Source organism: Poromitra crassiceps, assembly GCF_964638095.1.
Source record: "Poromitra crassiceps genome assembly, chromosome: 1".
Taxonomy (NCBI): Eukaryota; Metazoa; Chordata; class Actinopteri; order Beryciformes; family Melamphaidae; genus Poromitra; species Poromitra crassiceps.
Window position 1 is genome coordinate 9,477,711 of NC_139623.1, and position 25,563 is coordinate 9,503,273.

The 25,563-nt window shown below is 44.2% G+C and overlaps 2 protein-coding genes across 4 annotated transcripts in view; both read right to left on the reverse strand.

Annotated features, from left to right (window-relative positions):
* Window positions 1-9,409: 9,409 nt before the first annotated feature.
* On the reverse strand, window positions 9,410-15,900 carry rbm24b (RNA binding motif protein 24b; the record flags this gene model as incomplete). Of its 3 annotated transcripts, none has more annotated exons than XM_083649980.1 (4): window positions 9,410-9,761; window positions 14,515-14,569; window positions 14,881-15,004; window positions 15,730-15,900. In XM_083649980.1, 4 exons carry the CDS (start codon window positions 15,898-15,900, stop codon window positions 9,410-9,412), a joined length of 702 nt encoding a protein of 233 aa, XP_083506106.1. The 3 variants fall into 3 exon arrangements, with proteins under 3 accessions (XP_083506106.1, XP_083506105.1, XP_083506104.1); XM_083649979.1 differs by having other exon boundaries at window positions 9,410-9,817; window positions 14,505-14,569; XM_083649978.1 differs by having other exon boundaries at window positions 14,815-15,004.
* A 1,240-nt stretch (window positions 15,901-17,140) lies between these two features.
* Window positions 17,141-25,563, reverse strand: part of kif13a (kinesin family member 13A) — a 103,620-nt gene continuing 95,197 nt past the window's right edge. Inside the window, exons 37-40 of the mRNA XM_083649968.1 lie at window positions 24,301-24,452; window positions 22,662-22,844; window positions 20,497-21,685; window positions 17,141-18,834 (exon numbers count right to left, since the gene is read on the reverse strand). Of these exons, the coding sequence (XP_083506094.1) occupies window positions 18,701-18,834; window positions 20,497-21,685; window positions 22,662-22,844; window positions 24,301-24,452 (1,658 nt within the window). The 3' untranslated portion in view covers window positions 17,141-18,700. The remainder of the gene's footprint in view (window positions 18,835-20,496; window positions 21,686-22,661; window positions 22,845-24,300; window positions 24,453-25,563) is intronic.

Here is a 25,563-nt window from a genome sequence, read left to right on the forward strand (position 1 = left end):
CGGTGTCTGAGCTAGAGCTAATTTAATGCCAACGATTTCGAAACCCCATTCAAGTGAATGGGGAAAAAAATCGTACGTTAACGCCAATATCGCGAAAACCGGCCAACGAAACCCTTAGCAATCCAAATGCACACGATTCCTCAATGAGCCGCACGTTTTGATGTCTCCCATGTCTGTGTAGTGTGAAAACTGTAGGAGAAATGGCGAACCAAACTTTTGACCAGAAGAAAACAGAATAAAGAAAAAGAAGTATGAGAGATTCTAAGATTGTGCTTGCCTATCTGCAAGCACAATAATAATTGCTTTTATCTCGGAAACGGAAGGTGCGATCCTGATTCCGGGCCTCGTTCAGCTAATTTTCCACCCCGAGTCCAACGCCGCCATCCGTGAGTCTCTACGAGTTACGGTTGCGGAGATACGTTGCTGTAGCGCCCCCCATAGGCAAACAATAGCGCCCCCTACACGCCAAATGACACTTTCTTTTCTGAAATCAGCTCAGAAGTGTCAAGTGTCAATACAAGAAGGAAGGCTGGCCATAATTCCAATGAATCAGCACTTCCTGCCGCCCTTCAAAATAAAACAATTTAGAAGGGACAGGTTCTGAATGCTGCTATAGCGCCCCCTAGAGGCGAAATGACACAATATTTGTCCTATAGGCTCAGAGTACATCCTTCCACACCTGGACCAAGTTTGGTTCGCATCGGACGATCTTTGTGAAATAGGCCCCACCCACAGAACTTTGGAAGTCGATTATATCGCAACGGTGCGGAATTTCAAAAATACGCAAAATAAGTTTTGTGCGGGACAGTCCACACACGCTCTGTGATGTGGTTTGGTGAAGATCGGGCAAAATTTGAAGGAGAAATAGCGAAAAAACGCTTTTCGACAAAATTCAAAATGGCGGAAAATCTAGTTAGACGGAAATGGGCGGGGCCTATATCAGCAGATGCGGAATGACCCAAGGAATCCAGGGAAAAAAGAATTTTGAATGTAGCCCTTACGGTTCAAAAGTTATGGACCAAAACGTAAGGACGGCTGTTATAGCGCCACCATCTGGTCAAATACTAAAATTTTCCCGCACAGAGTAAAAGGTGACTCTGTAAACCTACCTACAAAGTTTGGTAATAGCAGGTCCTACGGTGTCTGAGCTAGAGCTAATTTAATGCCAACGATTTCGAAACCCCATTCAAGTGAATGGGGAAAAAAATCGTACGTTAACGCCAATATCGCGAAAACCGGCCAACGAAACCCTTAGCAATCCAAATGCACACGATTCCTCAATGAGCCGCACGTTTTGATGTCTCCCATGTCTGTGTAGTGTGAAAACTGTAGGAGAAATGGCGAACCAAACTTTTGACCAGAAGAAAACAGAATAAAGAAAAAGAAGTATGAGAGATTCTAAGATTGTGCTTGCCTATCTGCAAGCACAATAATAATTGCTTTTATCTCGGAAACGGAAGGTGCGATCCTGATTCCGGGCCTCGTTCAGCTAATTTTCCACCCCGAGTCCAACGCCGCCATCCGTGAGTCTCTACGAGTTACGGTTGCGGAGATACGTTGCTGTAGCGCCCCCCATAGGCAAACAATAGCGCCCCCTACACGCCAAATGACACTTTCTTTTCTGAAATCAGCTCAGAAGTGTCAAGTGTCAATACAAGAAGGAAGGCTGGCCATAATTCCAATGAATCAGCACTTCCTGCCGCCCTTCAAAATAAAACAATTTAGAAGGGACAGGTTCTGAATGCTGCTATAGCGCCCCCTAGAGGCGAAATGACACAATATTTGTCCTATAGGCTCAGAGTACATCCTTCCACACCTGGACCAAGTTTGGTTCGCATCGGACGATCTTTGTGAAATAGGCCCCACCCACAGAACTTTGGAAGTCGATTATATCGCAACGGTGCGGAATTTCAAAAATACGCAAAATAAGTTTTGTGCGGGACAGTCCACACACGCTCTGTGATGTGGTTTGGTGAAGATCGGGCAAAATTTGAAGGAGAAATAGCGAAAAAACGCTTTTCGACAAAATTCAAAATGGCGGAAAATCTAGTTAGACGGAAATGGGCGGGGCCTATATCAGCAGATGCGGAATGACCCAAGGAATCCAGGGAAAAAAGAATTTTGAATGTAGCCCTTACGGTTCAAAAGTTATGGACCAAAACGTAAGGACGGCTGTTATAGCGCCACCATCTGGTCAAATACTAAAATTTTCCCGCACAGAGTAAAAGGTGACTCTGTAAACCTACCTACAAAGTTTGGTAATAGCAGGTCCTACGGTGTCTGAGCTAGAGCTAATTTAATGCCAACGATTTCGAAACCCCATTCAAGTGAATGGGGAAAAAAATCGTACGTTAACGCCAATATCGCGAAAACCGGCCAACGAAACCCTTAGCAATCCAAATGCACACGATTCCTCAATGAGCCGCACGTTTTGATGTCTCCCATGTCTGTGTAGTGTGAAAACTGTAGGAGAAATGGCGAACCAAACTTTTGACCAGAAGAAAACAGAATAAAGAAAAAGAAGTATGAGAGATTCTAAGATTGTGCTTGCCTATCTGCAAGCACAATAATAAATCCTATGCACTCTGTGCACTGCCTGTTGGCACCTAGGTCCATTCGGACTCAAGCTTAGCCTCATGGCACTTACTCATGTTGTTGTCTTCTGACTAGATCATTGCTTGCGTTGTATAAAGCTCAGATGTACGTCACTTTGGATAAAAGCGTCTGCTAAGTGAAATTGCAGCGAATTGCAATTGCAACATTTTCAGGACATAGAAACACAATAATACATCAAAACACAGACATAAGAGTATCTTAAGACTGAGTATTAAAGAGTCTCACAGCAGTGGGCAGGGTTGCTGTTCTCAGGCGGTTTGTCCTGGCCAAGAAGGTCGTGAGCTGTCTGCCACTCCGCAGTGTCCTGCCAGTGCAGCTGGCTCTGTCCTGTGGGAGCAGATCATGCAGTGGGTGATGTGTGTTCATCATGTCCTTGACCAGTTTTATTGCTGCCTCTTCTCTCCTGCTTTGTAGGGATGGGAGTTGGGGCTGGATCAGATTGCCTCTGGAGATGATTTTGATGGCTCTCCTTTGCACTCTCTCCAGTTGTGCTGTCTGTCCACAGGAGGACTGCTCCATATTCCAGACTCTTCCAGACTCTTCCAGTATGCGGACTCTACTTCCTGGTTTGTCCTGCACCTGCAACACTGACTGGATGTGTGTTCTCTATCTGTGCTTATGGTACCAATGTATGCATTAGATCTTCTAGTTTCATATGATAGCAGTATCTTCATTCTTGCTTTAAACATGAACGCGCTACAGCCATTGCAAGACAGTCATATTGGCATCCGCGAGCCTATTATTCAGATTTCTCAACTGAGGGGGCAAAATATTAAACTGAGGGTGCAATGCATGCTCTTGCATCCCTGTAGAACCGGGCCTGTTATCAGCAAGTCAGGTAAAGTCACAAGACAGCATTTATGTCATTGGAGCCAGCTGTATGAGGACAGTGTTCCTGTGTCTGGATGCAAAACACTGCAGCTGCCCGTCTGCTCCAGTTCTCCCCAGATCACAACACAAGTGTATAACAGCTGTATTGAGACATTGAGTGAGTTTTACGGCATGTGGCTGGGGATAGTGAATGATTGTGAACAGGTGGGAAAAAGGGAACGGAGTGGCTTTATATGCTGTAAATGATCCCATAGAAGAGTGTTAGGGCCAAATGTCAGCTGAGCCACCAGTGAGATGTTTAACTGCTGAATCTCATTCAAGTAGCATTTTAAAGTGTTACATCACCAGCATTTGAATTGACACAAGTGTTGCAAAAATAAATAAAATAAATAAATAAATAAATAAATAAATAAATAAATAAATAAATAAATAAATAAATAAATAAATAAATAAATAAATAAATAAATAAATAAATAAATAAATAAATAAATAAATAAATAATAAGAGCTCATAGGACTTGCTATTACAATCCGTAAGATTAATCAGCATTTTCTTAACGTCTTGAGTGGAGATAGGGCATTAGGGCATTATACATCATCGGGGTCATCAGGTGGGCACCCCCCTCTTCCTTGGTGTTTCGTTGATAGGCCCACGACACCTCCAGAGGGCTCAACAGCGACACCTGTCCGTCCCAGGTGCGCTCCCCTCCGCTTTTTGCCCCTCTTGCTGGTCATCTTGCAGCCCAGTTGTGATCTTTTCTTTTCAGCCACAGCCAGTTGCTGCTTCGCTCAGCAGCCTCTGACAATGACCTGATAGCTTGTCAGAAGGCCTGTCCTCGAACCCCCATCCTCTTCAGGAGCCTAGTGGTTGATGTGGCTACAAAGCCTCTACAGCCGACCTCTGCAGGGAGGACCTTGGTATGCCAGCCACGTTGTTCTGCCTTTGCTGCTATGTCTGCATACTTCAGCCTCTTGCGTTCATATGCTTCATCAACTGCAGCCTCCCATGGCACAGTTAACTCCACAATGTACAAGGACTTCTGTGAGGTTGACCACAAGATCATGTCCGGCCTGAGAGTCCCGGGCGGTATCCAGGAGGGTTGATTCCATCTTTGCAGATGGTTTCCCTGGGAGTTGTCCTGCTTTTACAAAGGGGATGCTCTTTGAGAAACCGGATGTCGGGGAACGGAGGGCATTGATGGTAGATCTCTTTCCTTCCAGGGTAATCACCAGTTGTTGTATGACCTGGTTGTGCCTCCAGGTGTAGCGGCCTTGGGAAAGACTGAATTTGCAGCCAGTGAGGATGTGACACAATGTTGCTGGGGTTTGGCAGAGGTGACATTAAGGATCATCTCCAACCCATTGATGTAGGTTCTTGGGTGTAGGAAGAACATCATAGGTGGCTTTCTTGCTGCTGGACTTTGGGTTCACTTGACTTCACTTGAGGTCTGTGGCCTTGGATGTTCTTCTCCAAAGCAGGCTGCGTCTGGCTAGGTTCTAGGTTCTCAGGTGTTGTGCTCGATTTACTCTCCTCGGCCATTGGGATACTGATGCTCGGTGGACTGTGGGTTGTGTCCTGCTGCTGAGCTTTATTCGACTGACTTGACCTTTCTCTCATGGGATAATGGTCAATGCGAGGTCCCGGCCTCACCTCCTTCAAACACTTCATCCGCTCTTGATGTATTTTTAGGCCTCTGATGGATGTTACCTTGGACCAGCCGCAGCTACATATTCAGAGCTCTAGTCCAGCATCTGATGCTTTAAGTGCCGTGCCGATTATCTGTTTCGTCGTCGTATTCATGCCAGGGTGGGTTACCAGGTTGTCAATCGGCGAGTCATCTTCCGCCCCCGCTCTCGCAGACTCAAGGGGTATTTTCCTCTTTGGACTTTTCGTAGCAAAGAGGGGTGACTCCTATTCACATATCAAAGTCAGTGACGGAGCCTGCCGTCATGGATAGCTAGTCCATGAGGCCCTGTTGGGGTCTTTTCCTCCTGTCAGCTGTCTTTCCACGCCGTCACATGGTCTTTCCCTAGTTGTCAGCTGCACTTTCACAGCAGTCACTGGATTTCCCCAGTTGATCAGATGAGCTCACAGGACTTGCTATTACAATCCCTCAGATTCATCAGCATTTTCTTAACGTCTTGAGTGGAGATAGGACATTAGGGCATTATTCATCAGGTGGGCACGCCCTTGCCTTGGTGTTTCGTTGACAATAATATATAAATAATAAATAAATGAATGAAATGAAAAATAGTTGATGATCTTATTTAGAGGTTGTTGACTTGTCCTTTCTGTTGGTCAACATGTGGCAAAATGCTGTTGCTTCAGCTCCGGTTGTGAAATGTGGGAAGACGGAGTTCACCTACTTACTATTTTGGAGTCACAGCAGACCAGGTTCATGTTACACATGAACGTTTCATAATGTAACAAAAAATCAACATTGAGTGGTCCAGCAGCACTTCAAGTGCACAACATGAATCAATTTGTTGTTGCTCTGTGAGAAATATTAGCCACGGTATATATTTTAGGAGGACTATTAAACACACCGTCTCCCATTTAGTCCCTGCGACAAACAACACACGTGCTCAAAATACAGTACTAGAACAGCCTAGTCTCTTTTGCAGTTGTCACACTGTTATACATGCTTCGTTTTCCCACCTGTTCTTCTCAGCTTTGTAACCCTCACCCACAACGGTGACTTTCCAGTGACATTGGTTGTACCCTATATCCCCTAGCAACTAATACATTCATCATAAAGCGCTTCTTTTTCAATATTTTATTTTAAAATTGTCAGAACAATGTACAGAAAGACAAACACGCTCAGACACAGTAAAATAAAAATAAAATAAAAACATAGATACTATCAATATTCAATATTACATCATAATTACCAGCCGCATAAGGTGCTTATGTGCTTGTGAGAGATATTATGCCTGAAGTCCCACATAAGGGGACCGTGAGAAACCGGCCAGGCGAGTCACCCGTCTCCCCTAACCTCATCGAGGTATGTTAGAAATGGGTCCCAAATGGTTGAAATCCTGAAGTGAATTGGTCCTCATGAACCTAAGTCTCTCCATCCGTATAACAGAGGTCATGTCCATCAACCACAGTTGGAAAGAGGGTGAAGAAGAGGACTTCCATTCCTTCAGAATTAGGTTTTTGGCAAACAGTTGTTCCCTGTGTTAGAGACTGTTGCACAGCTGTAGGGAAGTTCAGAGAGAACTCTGAGCAGCCGAAGACGGCAAGTTCTGCCTCTGGTTGAAGGGCTATTTTGTAGGCCTTAGAGTACCAGTCAAAAACTTTGGCCCAGAATCCCGTTAGTGAAGGGCAGAACCAGAAGGCATGAGTGAGTGTGCCCTCCGACACCTGGCACCTGTCACACAGCGGTGAGACAGAAGGGAATATCCTGTAGTGAAGACGGTGAGTGACTTTAAATTGATTCAACTGGTGTCTGCTATTAACAGAGCAGAGTTGTACCACAGACAGACTCCTTTCCCATACGATGTCAGATAAATCATTACCAAGTTCTCCCTACCATGCTTCTCTAATCCTCTCAGTAGAGGCCATATTGTAGTTGTCAAACAAACATACAAATCTGGAGATGAGATGCCTGGAGTGAGGAAGGCTCATCAAGGCATCAAAAAAGCATGTTCATTTGGGAGCACTTCAAAGGCACGAATCTTGGATCGAACATAATTTCTGATTTGCAGGTATCTGAGCCAGTTCGTGCCAGGCAACTTAAACTTCCTCTTCAGTAGATCAAATGTTGTAAAATGACCATCTATATATAGGTCTTTGATGGAAACCAGTCCCTTCTCACTCCAGGCATGATAGTTTCTGTCCGACCAAGGAGGCAGAAAAGAGTGATTGAAAAAATCAGTGTGTGGACAGAAACATCTGACAGACTCAAAAATCTCCTAGCCTGGTTTAGAATTCGGACAGAGTTTTTGACAATAAAACTTAGATTTTGTAAAGTCCCAGGCCTCTCTAATTTAGAAAATAACATGGCTGGCAGACAGGAGTTGGCAATAGAGCTGGCCTCCATTTTCAGCCACAGGGGGGCCCCGAGGGTTAAATTACCAGGGGTCCCTTACCGCCAAAACATTAAAGCCCTAACATTGGCAGCCCAGTAGTAGTGCCTAAACACTGGTAAGGCCAGCCCTCCTTCAGACTTGGGTTTTTGCAAGTGCATTTTCAAAATTATATGATTCTTATAATTCCAGATCTAGGATAGAATTATGGAGTCCAGTTCTTTGAAAAAAGTCGATGTAAGGAAAATAGGAAGGTTTTGACACAGATAGAGGAACCTGGGATGTGAAACCATCGTAACTGAGTTTATACGGCCAATCATGGACAAAGGCAGGATTTTCCAGTTTTCTATACATTGTTTAAGTCTTAAAACAAAGTCACCAAAATTCAACTTAAATTTTAGTTTAGGATCTCTGGGTATGGTCAAGCCAAGATAGGTGAGACGGTCCTTCGCCAATTTGAATGGGAGAAGTTTGAGGAAACCGGGAGTGAAGACATCAGAGAGAGGCATAAAGTCACTCTTTGTCCCATCATAAAGCATATTAATTCAAGTCACAGGCTGCTCCGAGCTCATAGTTTGAAGGAAGAAGAAAAACTGTGCTAAAAGAAATGTATGGAGGTGTTTCATTACCAAGCCCTGTCAACAAAACTTTACATAGAACACAATTAAAAAGGTTGAAGGTCAAATTCAATTTATTTTACATTAAATATTGCATTATTTTAAATCATGCATTATAAAATGCAGGGTAAAATAAGTGATGTCCTTGCATTGTGAAAATATTCCATGTCGAATGACATCAAATGCAATTTTAAAAAGGTAACATGTCTTCACACTGTCTTTTATCACACTGGTCAAGTATAAAAAAAGGAACATCAAAAGAGTTGAAAGAATCTGAGATTTAAAAAAAAGTAGAACTAGGAAAATATGGGGGGGAAAAGTTGAACTTATTGCTACCTTTCCACTCGTATTTTGTTCTTTAATTACATAAATAACAAACCAGGTATAGCATTCTATTAAACAAATTTCCATTATGCTCATGATCTTTAGAAGTGTAGTAGCACATGTGGACATTTTACAGTATATTTCACACAAATTAAAGGGTTTATCACGGTAAGGCTCAATAAATACATAAATATCAAAATTTAAAGGCACATTATGAAAAGATTTGTCATACTGAAAGATTCACATTCAATCATGATTCTCCCATTTTGCTGAGCTTAGCTGAGGTGCAATTTAAAGGGAAGAAAAGTGAGTGTTTTGACCAGCTGTTGCATCAGCGCTTTGTCTCCTCTACAGACAAGAAAGTCCACTGTGAGCGGACCCAATCTGTCTCACCACAAACAATATCCACTGTGAGCGGACCCAATCTGTCTCACCACAAACAATCATTATACAAATGAGGACAATTCTAACTAACTGCATAGCTTTGCCAAATAACATAGTGGTCCAAAACGATCAAATACTGAAAACTGTATGGTGATATAACACATTCTTACAGTATGTAGGCAAGTATTTTGGTTTGTTTTCAAAATAGTGGGGAAGACACCTGATCATAAGACTTGAATGGTTGCGAATTTGATATAAATTCCAATGCGGTATACATACAAAATTCAGCAATGTCCAGTGAGTCTACTTAAATAAACATTATTAAATATTTTCCTGCTGAATAAATATTAAATATGCATACAATAGTCACAAAATACTGATCTTATTTTAATAAAAAAAAGAAAAATACAGTAACTCATCATTTGTCCCTAAATTTGTAGTGATTTTCTTCAGGCTCTTTGGTAGAAACACTGCTAGTTGTAAAACCAGGGACTGACAACCATCATTCAGCCTTCTCCTAGTCCTGCCTTCCCCCCTCCTCACTTTGAGCCGGGGGGGTGCATGTGACCCGGCCTGCTTTCCTCATTGACGGTGGTTTTCTAGTCATTACTGCATGCGGTCTGTCTGCAGCTGTTGAGGCTGGTACTGGCCGAAGGCGGCAGCGGCTGCTCCTTGGGTAGTGGCAGTGGCCAGTGGCTGCTGGACGGCGTAGCCATAGCCTGCTGCCGTCATGTAGCCGGCTGGGGCCGGGGAGGCCGCGTATGGGTACTGCTCATAGGCCGCGGCGGCGGCTGCAGCGGTAGCGGCGGCAGAGTACTGGGCATAGGCTGCTCCAGTATAGTCAAGGTAGGGCGAGCTGGCAGCAGCCGCTGAGGCCGAGGCCGTGGATTGCTGGACATGAGGGATGACCATGCTGGGCTGGACGAAGGCCTGCGGGTACATATAGTGGGCAGGGATCCTGCGGGGCACATACAGTACAGACACAGGGTCAAAGGTCAACGCAGAGCCAGAGTCTGTCCAAAGCTGAAGCTACATTGTGGAAAAGTGAAAAGCAGGCGCCACAAATACGTCAACCCAGTCCTCAGTTCAACACAGCAAATCCACTCATTAACAACTGAAAAGCCCTACCTAGAAATTAAAAAATAAGAAAAGCAGTAAAACCACAAGGAAAAACAAGCGCAGCTTTTAAGTTTTCAGTCAAAAAGCAACTGAAACTGAAATATGGCATTAAGAAAAGACAGCCCAGCCCTGCGCTCAGTGTAACTGAAAACTGTATTTCTCAAAATGCGAGCTTATCGCACAACACCACAACATATCAAGAAAGGAAGTGGGCATACTGTCCACATACGGTCACACCAACAACACACATACAGGCATGCCCACACATGTTAATAGATCCTGAACTAAATACAAACAAAAAGTCAAACAAAAGAAAGAGGCTTTGCACAAAATGCCAGGTGTCTGATGATGAAGTGGAGCAGCTAATGAAGGTTGATCAATGCGATCATTGTAGTTGCTGCATTAACCATAAGGTGCCTCGTCATTTAAGTGAGTGCTGGGTTGTTTTAGGTTCTGCAGAGACCCCAATGTGTTTGGTTTATTTTTCTTCTGATCCCCCCCCCCCCCCCCCCCCCTATTTTCTCCCTAAGGGTACTTGGCCAATTTCCCCCTGCTGGCCCGGTCGCTGCTCCACCCTCTGCCGATCTGGGGAGAGCCGTAGACTAGCACCATGCTTCTTCCGACACATGCGCCGTTGCCAGCCGCTTTTCACCTGACAGCGGGGAGCTTCACCGGCAGGACGTAGCACGTGGGAGGATCACTATTCCCACCAGTTCCCTTCTGCCCCGAACAGGCACCCCGACCGACCAGAGGAGGCGCTAGTGCAGCGACCAGGACACATACCCTCAATCCAGCTTCCCACCCGCAGACACAGCCAATCGTGCCTGTATGGACGCCCAACCAAGCCGGAGGTAACACAGGGACGTGAACCTGTGACCCTTGTGTTGATCGGCAGGGAATCTACTGCTACCCCAGTGTTTATTTGTTGGAAAAAGTGACTGTAACTATGTCAGAAATGCACTGCGCTATTATAAACAAGACTAGGTCAAAACCTAGTATATGGCTGGACTGTGTCCGACCAATGGTGTAATTTCATCACTCAGTCAGCAACAGAGCTGGAGATGTGCACTGGAATAGCTACAGAGCAGGCTATAAATCCACTAATATAAGTCTGAGTAACCGGGTAAATTTGGCTGCATTTACACCGATGTGTTATGGACACTGTCAGTAAATATGTGTGAGCAGGTGTGGGAGTGTTAAATCTGTCCATAAATGTGCGCCTGCCCCCACCAACCCCAACTTACAGCCATACACCCCCACACAAACATACACACACACCAACTTGACTGACAAGGGAGGCTGGAGGCATGCTATTTCTGCTCCCCTTGTCATCCCAAAAGGACAAGCTGATCTTCTCTCCTTCAGCAACACATGGCATGCCACTCAACTCTAATGGCTGCCTATGTCAGGCTACTGTCTCGGTGACCTTCCCAAATTTCTTCCCCCCTTTCTTTATTATCGAAAGCGGGGTGTTGAAACCAGTAGGCTGTCATACAGTAGTCCTAATGATCACAGAAAAACAAGATGAATTGTTGTTTTTAACGTGACAAATGCATACACATGAATAACGTTCAATTTGGGGAGGTATGAACCAATCTGACAGTATTGCACTGTCAACATCTCTTGGTAACTAGAAAAGTGCACTCGGTGGAGTGCAGATCTCCGCCAGGACCGCGTTTTCCCCCAAGCTGACCCATAGGCAATTTGTACGAAATTCAGCACTGCACTGTGTCGAGTTCCCATCAGCGCACTCCCCAAATTTGATCCGGTTGTTGAGATAAAAAAAAAATGTGTTGCCAGTAGGTGGCGCTTTGTCGAATTGCAAGATTTTTTTTGCCCGTAGGTGGCGCTATACCGAATTGCATGGAATTCAGCTCCCTGCACTCCGTTGGGTCCCCCTAAGCGCACTCCCCGAGTTTGAAGTTGATCAGACGAACGGTTGTCAAGGTAGCGCTATGCCGAATTGCACGAAAACAGGTCACAGGCACTCCGTCACGTACTCCGACCAACGGTTCTCGGGATATGCGAAGGCCAAGCTAGAGGAGAGGAGGAACACACTCACAGACAGACGCACAGACAGACGCACAGACAGATGTACAGACAGACGTACAGACAGACGTACAGACAGACGCTCAGACAAGACGTACAGACAGACGTACAGACAGACGCGACTGAAAACATGATCTCCTGGCGGAGATAATAATAATAACAAGACCGTATTTAAATATTGAGAGCGCTAAATGGCTCAGCTGACTAATTCCATCTTGATGTGAGGTGATGCAGACAGTTCGTGGTCCTGCTAGTCCACAGCTAAATAAAGCTGCTTTGATGTGAGGTGATGCAGACAGTTTGTGGTCCTGCTAGTCCACAGCTAAATAAAGCTGCTTTGTAAATCACTGGGACACATGGCTAATCCCCAGCACATAACCAAAAGGACTTGTGGGCACATGGCTGGGCCCACCTGTTGTCCACAGGCTAGCGGCCCTGTCTGTGCCATACATTATTAACGGCAATGCTGAGTGACTCCCATTTTCCAACTGAATTTGAGAGGCCATGAAGATCATTCTAGCCAACAGCTGCTGCCTGAGAGACCAGTTACCTCAGTCAGTGAAGTGAACATTTGAGTCAACTGTCTATATTTAACAAATGAATGCCTTTCAGTTGGTGTATTGCAAGGCTATGATATATCCAGGATCCAGCTAGAGCTAAAATGTGCTTCATACAGATTATGACAAACCCTATGCTCAGTTCCAAAATGAGTGTGTGGTTTACTTAAAGAGCCTGGACATATTCAGTTAGTTTAATTCCCCATAGCTTTGCCAACCTGACGCTGCCAGATGGTTTGTTTTCACATAACCACCTGGGAGCGGGCCCCTCAGGAAACCATTTCAAAAGGGCAGGCACATTTCTTTTCTTTTTAAAGATTTTCTTGGGGACATTTTTGCATTTATTTGATAGGACAGTAGGCAGACAGGAATGGTGGGGGGGGGGGAGAAAGGGGATGACATGCGGCAAAGGACCACGGATCGGATTCGGACCCGGGTCGGCCGCACGAAGGACTAAGCCTTTGTGGTACGCACTCTACCAGGTGAGCCACTGGGACGCCCCAAAGGGGCAGGCACTTTTAGGGACTTTCATAAAAATACCTGGCAGGTGATTGGATGAACCATCTGTCTATCACAGGCTCGCTCTCGCTGGCGTTACACCAAAGCCCGCCCGTAGCTGCCTCATAGGACGCTGATTGGTGTGAACCACTGGTGGTTCAGATTCAAACTGATAGATTGGAGCGTGGCGAGATCGATTTGTCATGTGATCATAAGGTCATGGTGTCATGATCTTGTGTGAATCCAGCTACCTTGCAAGATTATAGCTTTGCCAACTGCTGTACCAATAGAGGGGTCTGCTGTACCAACAGAGGGGTCTCATGACCAACAATGACAAACAATGTAACAATGTGTCCTTGGGTGCTCTTCACTTCTGTGGTGATAAGTTTGTTCATTAGTGTGTTTCCTCTCTTTTCGTCATTGTCATTAATATTGCCATATTCCCGATAACTGGCAGCATCTACAGTGATCAGAAAAATTAGACAGAAAGTCATTGGCTGAACAGGAAACGATATGCTCACTATACTGTATCTGCAGAGGTAAGCTACAAGTGAAAGCAATGTGTTAATAAAAACAAAGAAAAGACACAGCATCGGGTAAATAATAGAAGAAAACAGAAAATGAACTCCTGCATGCAAGCCAGTGGTTGTTTTGTTGCAGGGGATAGATTTTGAAATGAACAGACCGAGTCCTCATTAGCCCCTTTTGACAACAAAACATGGTCAACTTGTTAACACAAAATCGGGGAAAGAAAATGAATGAAAACTGCAGGCTAAAGCACAACCAATCATTAAAAGGGAGAAGAATCAACACTCCATGGCAGAGTTACAACTCCCTATCAAAAACTCACAAAGTCTGCACAAAAAACGTCTGCATCCCCCCCCCCCCCCCCCACTGCAAGTAGAGATAAGCACACAGTTAAGCTGAAAACCACTTCATACTGGAAACAAGGCACACACCAATCTATGTACTATGGAAAACTGAAAAAAGACTTCCATGCATCTAGTCACCATTTCAGTTCGTTTGCGTATGTCAGAGTATACAGGTAACACTTTAGCGTTCTGCCCAATGCAGACTCAGCTATTCCTCAAATCATCATGTCCCTTCATCAGCTATTTTAACCCATATCGACCCTGTCAGATCAGAAAGAGATAGACAACATCAAGTCAATCCTGTAGAAGCTGGGGGACAAACGTTCACTTCCTCGACGCCAAGCACAGGTGCACAACATCCACACTCACATGTCCTCATTCAGGATTCAACAGGTCACAGAGGTTACAGAGCAAAGATTCAATAACATGTCGCCTATACAGCAATCAAAACAATGGATCACACATTACTACAAATGTAAATGTATAATGAATAGCTAGGCTACAAATGTATACATTTGCTAAGATTATAGCACTAACTGACACTATAAACAAAAGCAAGACATATTTATCATTTTCTACAGACAAACACTGTGGGAAAAGTTCTACGTAAACATACCCATAAGGTCTTTGGATGAATGCTGGATGGATCTGAGGCACACCGAATGAGAATCCTACAACCAAAACAGATAGTTACAAAGTAATCAAAACAGATAGTTACAAAATAATCAAATACAAATCCTGACACTTTACTAATGCAATGGAAACAATTGCAGCAGGGTTAGTGTCTCCAGCATATGTGTATGTGTGTGTGTGTGTGTGTGTGTGTGTGTGTGTGTGTGTGTGTGTGTGTGTGTGTGTGTGTGTGTGTGTGCGTGTGCGTGTGAAGGCATTAAGAGCTGCTGTCTTTGTACACCACCTTGATTGTCCAAGCTGTGAAACAAAGCTGTGGCACAGCCGTCCACCAGCTCGTCCAGCCCCTCACCTGGCTGCATGACCCTGGGCTTGGCCCCCAGGTAGGCCAGGTTCACATTGGCTTTCCTGCCGTCGATTATAGGGTTGGGGTCCTTACAGGCTCGGTCAGCAGAGGTCCGGTCTGCCATGGTCACCTAGAGGACACACATCGTACACAATTATTTATTCACCTTAGAGAGATATACTTATTATGTAGGTCAGTGACAGGGGGGGTGGGGGTGGGGGGGATGTCTGTTCCATGGGGTCCCCAGCAAAAAGGGTAATCTTTTTTTCCACTATAACTCCATTCATAAGTAACACAATGACAGAATGTATGACTATTTTGGTCATGGGTTTCATACACTTTCTGTAATAAAACCTCTAAAAGCTCAAATCATATCAGATGGTGGACACTGGGACAAAGTCTTATCAAATGGGGTCCATTTGGGGTCTAATTTGTGTCAGTTTCGGGGTCCATGACGTGAAGCAGTTTGAGAACCAGCACACTGGGTGGTTTGTTTTTAAGACTTTTCTGTGGAGAGTATCTTATGAGATCAGACATTCACAATTCAGTAGCATTGTTTTTTTTTTATTAGATTAAAAATGTCTGACTTCAGTCAATGACCTGTTCCAATAGGCCTAGTTCACAGGGCCTATATTTTTTCTTGGTGTGAAAATCACACATTTCTGCTCCAGTAGCATATTCATTCCTACAAATTATAACGATTTTGTGCCTTGAGTGTCACTATCGAAACTAAATTCTCTGACTGCACATTGATATGAAATGCAATTGGATTAACTGACTTGCCTACATCACATGTGCAACAGCATGCAACTCGGCTGCAGCAAAATGACCAAAAAACAACCATGCTTTACTTACAAATCCATAACCTCTGGATTTCCCCGTCTGCCGATCCGTGATCACAACAGCCTCCTCAATATCACCATACACTTCGAAATACTTCCTGAGGCTGGAGTCAGTTGTGTGATAGGGAAGACCCCCCACAAAGATCTTAGTGTAGGTGGTGTCTTTCTGCGCCGAGTGCATCATTTGTATTAATATATAAGTGGTTTCACTACGATAAAAAAAAAAAGTAAGCGGGGGAAAAGCGTTAAGGACGAAAGTCGGCTGCAGCGGGGCCAAGTAGCACCAAGTGAAATGTGTTTAGGACGGAGCTTGGAGAGAAGAGGGGTCCGTGTAGAGCAAGGACACCTGTTTGTTTGGCAGGAGGTCTCGGTGTCAGCTAAGCATGGTGCACTCACACAGAGTTAACTCCACCCAGATCCTCACACACTGTCTGTCACACAGGCTGATGATAGCTGCTGCTCAAACACACATCATGACTGGACGAAATGTATTAAGCACTGCCACTGAGGTGAATCCAGGTAAAAGCCACTGAAAAGAGAGAGAGAGAGCGAGAGGTTCCCTCATATTATGGGGGTCAACATCTTATTTAGACTGCTAGCCTCACAACAAGTTTCACAGCAGCTGCTCTGTCACAATCCATGATAGTCTGTACGGATTTGATAGCCTACTAGGCTATATGTAGCCTATGGCTGGTGATATTCAGACACCAGTGGTCTGATTACTGTGTGTGTTCCATCCAGTGTTCTGGAAAAATACACTGATTGGCCTGATTAATTTAATGATAATAATAAATAATAATTGACCTAGGCCTAAATGTTCAAAAATACAGTTTAACTTGCAATATCGCATTTTGGCATGTTTATGTTCTGGTGTTTATAAAGTACACTGACTGGCCAGATGGGGGCGCTACTATTACATTTCTAAATGTCACCAATTTTAAACTGAAATGTGATGTCTCATATGCCACTGGTCCAACTTTGTGGGATGATGCGTCACTGATCATCTGTGGAGGACATGTTTCTTTTTACATCATCAACCTCAGCAGGTTCAGAGCCATAAATCTCCCAGAGACAGGTCCATGTTGTGTACAGTGGCATACAGATAGAAGTAAGCAATGTGGGATAACATCTTCCTAGATTTGGCTGTTAATGCTTTCATGTTTTCTTATATTTCTAGACAATTGTGATATAAATTAAGAAAAGAGTACTTTCTGGAGATTGTTGACCAAAATGTTAAAAATAAATTCATTTTGAGCTAATTTTGTAATGCAAGAAAATGCCAAAAAAGTCCTTGGGGTTAATACTTTTTATAGCCACTGTTTGCTATAATAAAACAGTAGGCCACTAGTCATTTCCTGGAAACAAATAAGGTCAAGTTCAACTGAGCTAAAAGAAGAGGCAACACAGCAGTTTGATTGTAAACATTCTATTCTAGAACATTTTGTACCAATTAAAACAGTTTGTTGAGATACATTATAAATACAATTCTGTACATTATAATATTGTAAATACTATGTTCAAATACATTTCTATTTACAACTCCTTGTGAGGGAGAGCAGCTTTGATCTCTTCTTTAAAGTAAGGTCTTGGGTTTCTTTCATTTACTTGAAATTACAGCTTGAATATATACTCTATTTCTAATCAGTTCCACAGCTCACCACTTCCATAAAAAATATAAGTTCATACGGCAACGTTTCTCCATACTAAACTACTTTTGCACCATCTTCGGTAACCTGATCGTCCATCACTCATTAATCCAATCCTCCATGTAAAAAAAATAAAAGAAAAAAAGTTGGCATTTTTGAGTACCTTTGCAAATATTTAGTGTTACACATTAGTCACATATCAAATGCAGATGGAGAACCAGTCAGAAACACAAAGGTATTCAATGAATCGGTCAATGAGGTTGGATGGCATTTTGAATGCCTCTGGGCATCACGTCATACACAGGCTTCAGGTCCACACACTTTTTCTTTTTTTTTTCTCTAATCTCAGACAACTACATGCATCCTTGTTAAGAGGCATTGCTCATCGAGTAGTCTGTGGTTTATGTGCCTGCCTTTAGAGAAACAGGGCAGTAAGGCCTCGGACAAAGCCTAGCTGCTTCATTCAGCCGATAACAGTCATGACACAACAGGGCTTTTCAGTCCCATCACACAGGAAATGTTTCATCAGTCCAGTATGGAAGACAATTGGTGAACTCTCCAAGAATCCTTTTCCAGTGCAAGCATTCAGATACCAAAGGCAACAGTCCCATGCACAATGGGGATTATCTCCTCCACAGTGTTACAGTACTCCAATAAGATCATTTAACATCTAGCGGGCAACATGATACCTGCAGTCAAACACTGAAAGCAATTCAGGTCTTGCAGGTTTGCCCACGGTTCAGGGTGTGTGGCATTAGTCATAGAGATATGGCACTATGCGCTTTACTTGGACACACAGATATATGTTGTATGTTTCCACATATACATTAGAAAAATAAGATATTATAACAGCAGATACGTTCTTTGGTTGCCCCTGACATATCATATTGACGTACATATCAACGTTATCAACAGTAGTATATTCTTAATCTTAATCTCCTTGATGACTCCACTTTGAGCCTCAGGGGAGGATGCATTGTCTTACAAAAATATCATGTTCAGAAACAAATGTAAGAAAAATGATGTGGATAATATTTCCATATGGACTCCCAGTTAAAAGTTAATTTCTCTATCAAAAATAACACGATAGAAAACTCAGATATGTGCATAGTGAATTTTCAGTGAACAGTAATAAGGATATACCTTCATTAAATGCACAGGTCAGATATGCTTTAGCAAAGCTAACAGAACAGGTCAGTTCAGAGATTTGAGTGAGAGGAGTGATGGAGGGAAATGAGCCATATTGAAGTCGGCTTGCTGTTCGCCCTATAGGCACTGGAAGGGAGGGCTACCCTGGGGTGCCCGGTAGTCCTCGGAAAGCTGGTCCTTCTTTGGGTCCTATCTGATCAGCGTCTGGGGTTCTGTGTCCATAGAGGGCGGTCCTCTGGTGAGACGAGATGGCTTCACGAACACACCGTGGCCTGGAGGACAGCGAAAGTACACTCTTCCCTGGACAGTCCCATTGTGCTTACCTACAGGAAGAGCAGGCATAGTTTATTTGTTATCTTGTCAATTATTTGCAGGTATGGAACTTAAGAGAGGAGACCACGGGGCAGACCGAGGGCTAGGTGGAGAAATTATATCTCCACCTGATCCCAGATAAGCGGTTGGAGATGGATGGATGAAGTTACACAGATATGTGCTCATTCATGTGCACCTCACATGTACAGTATATTGTATATTTAAAAATTGTATTTTATACTCTATACTTCACCATCACCTTGTATTAAGTCTCTGTTCATTATATGTCTGTGTGTTTTGTGTATTTGTATGTTTTTTTATTGAAACAAAAGTACACCAAGATAACAAAGTAAACACAATAACATAAATAACATTATCTATATAAAATACTAGAAATCTCGCACGCTCCTTTCTAGTGTGCCTCGCTGCTCTTGCCTTTCTAGTGTGCCTCACTCTTGGCGGGCTCACAGCAGCGCTACGTGTGCTCGCCCTGCCTTGCACGCTGTACTCGGACGCTGTGCGGCCTCACCCACTCAACCGAGCAATTGTGATTCATGACTCTCGCCTTATTATAGTAGTGAGGTCAGGTGACCTGACGGAGCCGGATTTTCCAATTAGGCTAATTAGCTAATGATGTTATGTCACCAGTGATGTCATCAGTGATGATGTGATCAGTGATGTCAAAAGTGATGTCATAAGGGCGCACACACGCACACATGGAGGAGGCATTGTGACAAGACTGATCAGTGATGTCATACACACACAAGGAGGCATTGTGACAAGACTGATCAGTAGGGCTGTGGCGATTCACTTATCTCCCGATTCGATACTATCACGATTCTTGGGTGCCGATTCGATTTATATTGCGATTCTTAAGTATTGCGATTCTACGATTATTGCGATTCGATATTACGATTTATTGCGATTTTTGTTTATTTTTTTCTTTTCTTTTTTCAGTTTGTTTGCTTTTTTACACTAGATTAGAACATGGGAAAAGTTGAATCATACACTAGAGACTGTATATTATATATCATGAGTAGGGCTGGGCGATATAGTTAAAAACAGGGGCGGACTGGGATCATAATTCAGGCCGGGCATTAGATACCAAGCAGGCCAGGCCGATATGGGCCAACGCGCGTGAAATTTGGGCCGTTTGAAGCCAGATTTGGGCCGTTTGAAGTCCAATTTTACAATGAGATGCACCCACTTTAACCCTGAAGTGTAATTATTACTTCAGACTAACTAATAAAGTAATAAAACCACTAGTAAACCAGTAGGCGGCGCCTGGCCTGCTGTTCAGTGAGTGGCCTGACTGCAAGCACCCAATTTTTTTTTTTTTTTTTTTTTTTAATTTGCGATTATCGATTCTGGAATAAAAGATCGATCCAAAAAATCGTGACATTAAAAATCGCGATACTTCGGTGAATCGATTTTTTCCCCCACCCCTACTGATCAGTGATGTCATAGGGGGGCACACACACACACTGATGATGTCATGTCATCAGTGATATCATAATGGGGCACACACACAAGGAGGCATTGTGACATCACTGATGCAATAACATTTAGGGAGCAACACACGGCCGAGCCTAGGCATCTCGTGCACTACGCACGCAAGATGCCTAGTCGTATAAAATGACATTTAGGTAACAAAAAGCTTTACAGTGACTTACCCACTGCCAGATCCAGCTGCACACCAACCCAGATCCCCTTGGCAAACTCCACCCCTCCAACATAGTGGACCGTTCCTCTCCTCTTCCCCACCCACACCTGCTCTCCAGGAGCCATCCAGTCAGGAAGCTGGGCAACAGGCGAGCTCTCATCCCCGCTGGAGTCCCCTGAGGGCTCAGCGCTGCTGGGGTTTGGGCTGGGACATGGACTCCCATGGGGCAGATCTCCCTGGGCCGGCTCCTGGATAGGAGGCTCTCCTCCTCCTCCTCGCTGGGCCGGGGAAAGGACAGAGGGAGGAGGGGCCAGGGCAGAGACTGTCACTGGGCATGAGGCTGGAGTTGATCCCGGTGCAGAGGGTATGGCTAAGACCTGGTCCAGGGCAGAAAGTGGGGTGCAAACTAGAGTTGTGTTTGAGTCGTTATTGTTGTGACCTTTGCATATAGGGCTTGGGGCATTTTCAGGGATCGATGTGTTGATGACATCAGAGGTCTTTCGATTGCCAGTGCCATGTGTTTCTACATCGTCGCCTTCCTTCAACTGGCCAGTAGGCAAATCTAAATCTTCCTCCTGCCACCCCCCTGTAAAGTGAACTAAGCCCCCCCCTCCGATACCATCATCAGCACCTTTAAAGTCCGTGAACTCCTGGCTGGCACTGAGAACACAGTTGTGTGGTGGAACAGGGGATGCTTTAGGAATACTGACAGGTAAGGAAGCCGAGGGGATGAGCAGGTCCTGGCACCCCCACATGGAGAGAGGCGGCTGCTGGGTGTCGCTCCCTGCTGCCGAAACACTTTTGGTCGGGGTGCAGCCCCTCCCAGTGGGACAGCAGTGGGGATCGTAGGAGTCTCTGGAGGTGCAGCTGAGGTGGTCGGAGCTCTCGCTGGCACTGAGAGGCATGTCGGACAGCGTGGCGTTGGAGGCGCTGTGTGAGAAGTAGCCGCTGGTGCAGCTGCTGGCTGTGGGGCTGCGAGACACCTCTCTCTCTCCCCCTGCAGCGCCGCCACATCGGCCTCCCCTCACGTCATGGCGAGTGGAAAGAAGAAGCCCCTCCTGAGTCTCCAGAGTGGCATTGTAGTTCTCAAAGTTAGCAAACGCCTCTGGGATGTACAGCCGGAAGCTGCTGTGGTCCTGAGGGCCCCGGTCCATGTTCAAGGTCAGGTGTACATCCGTCTCCTCATCCTCCGAGTCCTGCTGACCAAAGCAACACCAGACACCACGACACCACAAGACACAATCCACCAGGCACAATGTCAGCTTAATATGAAGCATAGCCTACATCAGTGGTTCTCAAACCCTTTTGGCTTCAGTAACCTCCTTTCCCTGATTTCTGAACCCAAGTAGCCCCTTTATACCCGACTACAACATTTTGCTTCAAGGTGCAAACGAATGGATGCTTGATCAGGTGACTGCCCTCATTTCCCATCATGCCTGCTGGATTGACTAGTAAAAATTATAACTATTTTTCAAAGTATAGAACTAGTTCACGTCTTGAATCTTATCATTTAATATATATATATATATATATCTATATCTATATCTATATAGATATATATATATATACCCCCATTTGAGAAGCGTGGGCCTGCCCTACATCATCTGTATTGTTATTGAAGACAATGAAAAATGGTGTGGGATGTGGTGAGGGAATATGGACAGAAAGTATGAATTTGTATGTGTACACATTCAATATTTCAAGGCAGGGTGTGATACTTACACCAGTGAGTGTATGCAGAACATAGAGTAACAGAGAGTGTGTGTGTGTGTGTGTGTGTGTGTGTGTGTGTGTGTGTGTGTGTGTGTGTGTGTGTGTGTGTGTGTGGCGTGTGCGTGTGCGTGTGTGCGTATGTGTGTGACACAGCAGCGTGTGGCTTTGTGCATGACAATTGAAAGAGTATGTATGTATGTATGTATGTGCACCTATGTGTGATGGAGCAATGTGTTGGGCGTTATATGGTCTCTCCTGATTCTAAATATGAATTGCTTGGTTTGACCAAGTCAAACTATTTTTATAAGCATTTTCCAACATGTAGGAAAAATGAAAGGCGGATGACATCCCTTGGTGCGGATGCCGAACCCGGAAGAGGGTGTGACTTTGGTGATCTATTAGTGTGTGGCGATGTGTGTAAGACCTAGAGCCGCGTGTGTGCTGGCATGTGGTAACACTTACAGCAGTGTGTGGCAGTGTGTGGCTGAGCTGTCTGCTGGTGGGGGTGGAGGTGGAGGTGGAGGTGGAGGTGGGGGTGGAGGTGGAGGTGGAAGGCTTGCAGTGGCCCTCGCTGCCTGCCCTGGGCCGGCGCCAGGGGCAGGGAGGGGGGAGCAGTGCAGGGCTGTCCACACATGAGCGCATGCTCTGCAGATGGGTCAGAACAACAGCACACACTTCACACACACAAAGCATGCATGGAGGCCAGTTGTACAGTTAGTAGCATGCAGTCATATTTAATGAAGACCAGTGCTTGAAGTGTTCTAAGTTTGAGTACCGGTATTTCTTGATTGGGTACGGACACTTTTCAGTGCCTTCAGCTGCGCATAATGTTTCTACTCCCTTGAGCTCCCCTCTTGTTCTCATTCTCACACACTGTTGTAGTCCATAGGAAATGTGCTTCATGCTCATGCAATGTCAAGTAAAATACTTCTTTACCCAACATGTTACGTACTGCATCGCTAGAGGTGCATATACTGTAGGTGCATATAGATCAACAAAGGGAAAAGAGAGAAATATCTAGTCATAACAATATATAGTATACTACATATCATATAATATATTATAATATATATAATAGCATATAAAATAGGTGAACATTAGAATATGATCAAATGACAATGACAATGAAAAAATATTATTATTCTCATATTCTCTCTCGGTGTTTGATTTGAATTCCTATAAAACTCAAGTTACTCTACCAAGCATATAAAACATTTTACTAAGTTGGCAACTTTATTATTTCCCACTTGTATCCCACAGTGAGCCTTTGGGCCATGCATATTTTTGTTATTTGAATGTTGTTAACAACTGCTGTTTGACTTCCACATAGTTTTTATTACAGAACAAACACCTGTGAACGTCAGCACAGCATATTGGTAGTATCTTTTGCATATGGTCATACTTATACTTATACTTAATACCCCAAAGTTTGCCCTCGCGCCCACTGAAAGGCAGATTTGTAGAGTCTTTGCACCTTTTTAGGCCACTTCAAGCACTGACGAAAACCAATATGCATGTTAGTTTAAATGGTTGGAACAGCCACAAACGACCAACTATCTGATGCACTGAAGAGTCCAATAATCACCGCCAACAACTGACACTGCTTTATCTGTACTGTCTGTATCTGCTTTATCTGTACTGTCTGTATCTGCTTTATCTGTACTGTCTGTATCTGCTTTATCTGTAAATGCATGAGTTGTTTGGAGGTATCTCAGCAGCAAATGTGGCTGTTGTGACTATTCCTGGTTGAAGCCATGCTCCAGTGAGTCATGCCAGTCCAGTGCAATACAGTGTGTAACATCAACACTGCGGATGGTATCCTATCATGCGGCACGGAGGGTTGTTTTTCAGTCACACAACAATAAAGCCAGTATCATCAGGCAGCTTTAGAGGATGAGTAAGAAGTACTGAGATCACGTTGTGGAAAACAAGCAATGCAATTTGACACGAAAAATGACAGATGTGGGAAAATGCATGAAATGGGGTTTGGAGGAGGACTGAAGACAAGGGAACAAGGGAATGAAGAAACAAATGAACAGGGAGTGAAAGTGGGGACGAGTCTCTCCGTCCAGACTGAGAGAGAACGTGTCTTCCTCCTTACCTCTTGTCCCAGCAGTGGCCGGGCTTCCAGGACCTTCTTGGTCTTGTTCTCCTCTTTGACAGGCAGCAGCGACTTGAGGAACTTAGGCGTCTGGGGCGAGAGGACCTTGAATGGGCTGGAGTTGAAAAACGTAGGACTCTCTGGTACCAGGCCTGTGTGGGAACATGCAGAGGTCACTCAGTCACAATGGAATGTGCATCACTGTAAAGCCACTTCTAAACATGAAGTCTGGACCATTGTGGGGTTAGTCCAGGCAGGTTATGTGCCAGTTTGACCCTTCTAGACACGAGGGATCTTTGTTTAGAAACATTGTTAGTCCAGGCAGGTTATTTGCCCAAAAGCCTCAAAATAGTGGTTGCACTAACGCTGGATGATTACAAGTGGTATTCAAGTCATATCTGACTACTTTTCAATTCATTTCTCCCCACAAAAGTTAGGCTATATGCCTCGAATATATAATGCACCACTATCACCCTCTTGCATTTTCACAAGACAGACAAGTTGGGAAGAAAAACCATTCAAGCCATTTGCAGCACTTGAGGAAACATTGTTGCTTGTTTAATTCATTGATATGCGCAATTGTGCAAACAATTAATTCATACGTGAACGTTAATAGCAGGCACTTATCACCCAATAGCCTGATGTAGTAGGCTATCATCACCACCACCACAGTGGGGAGAGGAGTGTCAGCACCGCGTCTGTGGAGAGAGGCGTGTGTTGTTTCTCTCATCTCTCCCACCTGGCTGTGGTTGTCCTGAGTGTCCTCAATCGCTGATCATGAGTTTGCTGTTTAATTCATTGATATGCCGAAAGATTAATTAATATAGCCTACGTGAACATTAATAGTGGGCACTTATCATCCAATAGCCTAATGCAGTAGGCAGTGGTGTATAAAGTACTCGAAAACCATACTTGAGTAAAAGTAAAGATATCTTCCCAGAAAAAGACTTTGGTAAAAGTCAAAGTCACTCATTAGAATAGTACTTGAGTAAAAGTCTTAAAGTACTTGATATTTTCTGTACTTAAGTATCAAAAGTAATTTTCTGATATTAAATGTACTCAATAGGGGTGTCACGATACACTCAGTTCACGATACGATACGTATCACGATACTGGGTTCACGATAACGATACGATACGATACGATTTTAACAATATTTTTTTAAACTTGAATAATGACAATATATGACTGGAAAAGTAGTATTTTATTTGAAATGCACAAATACAAAACATGCTGTTGTGGGAAATTGTTATTACAATAACA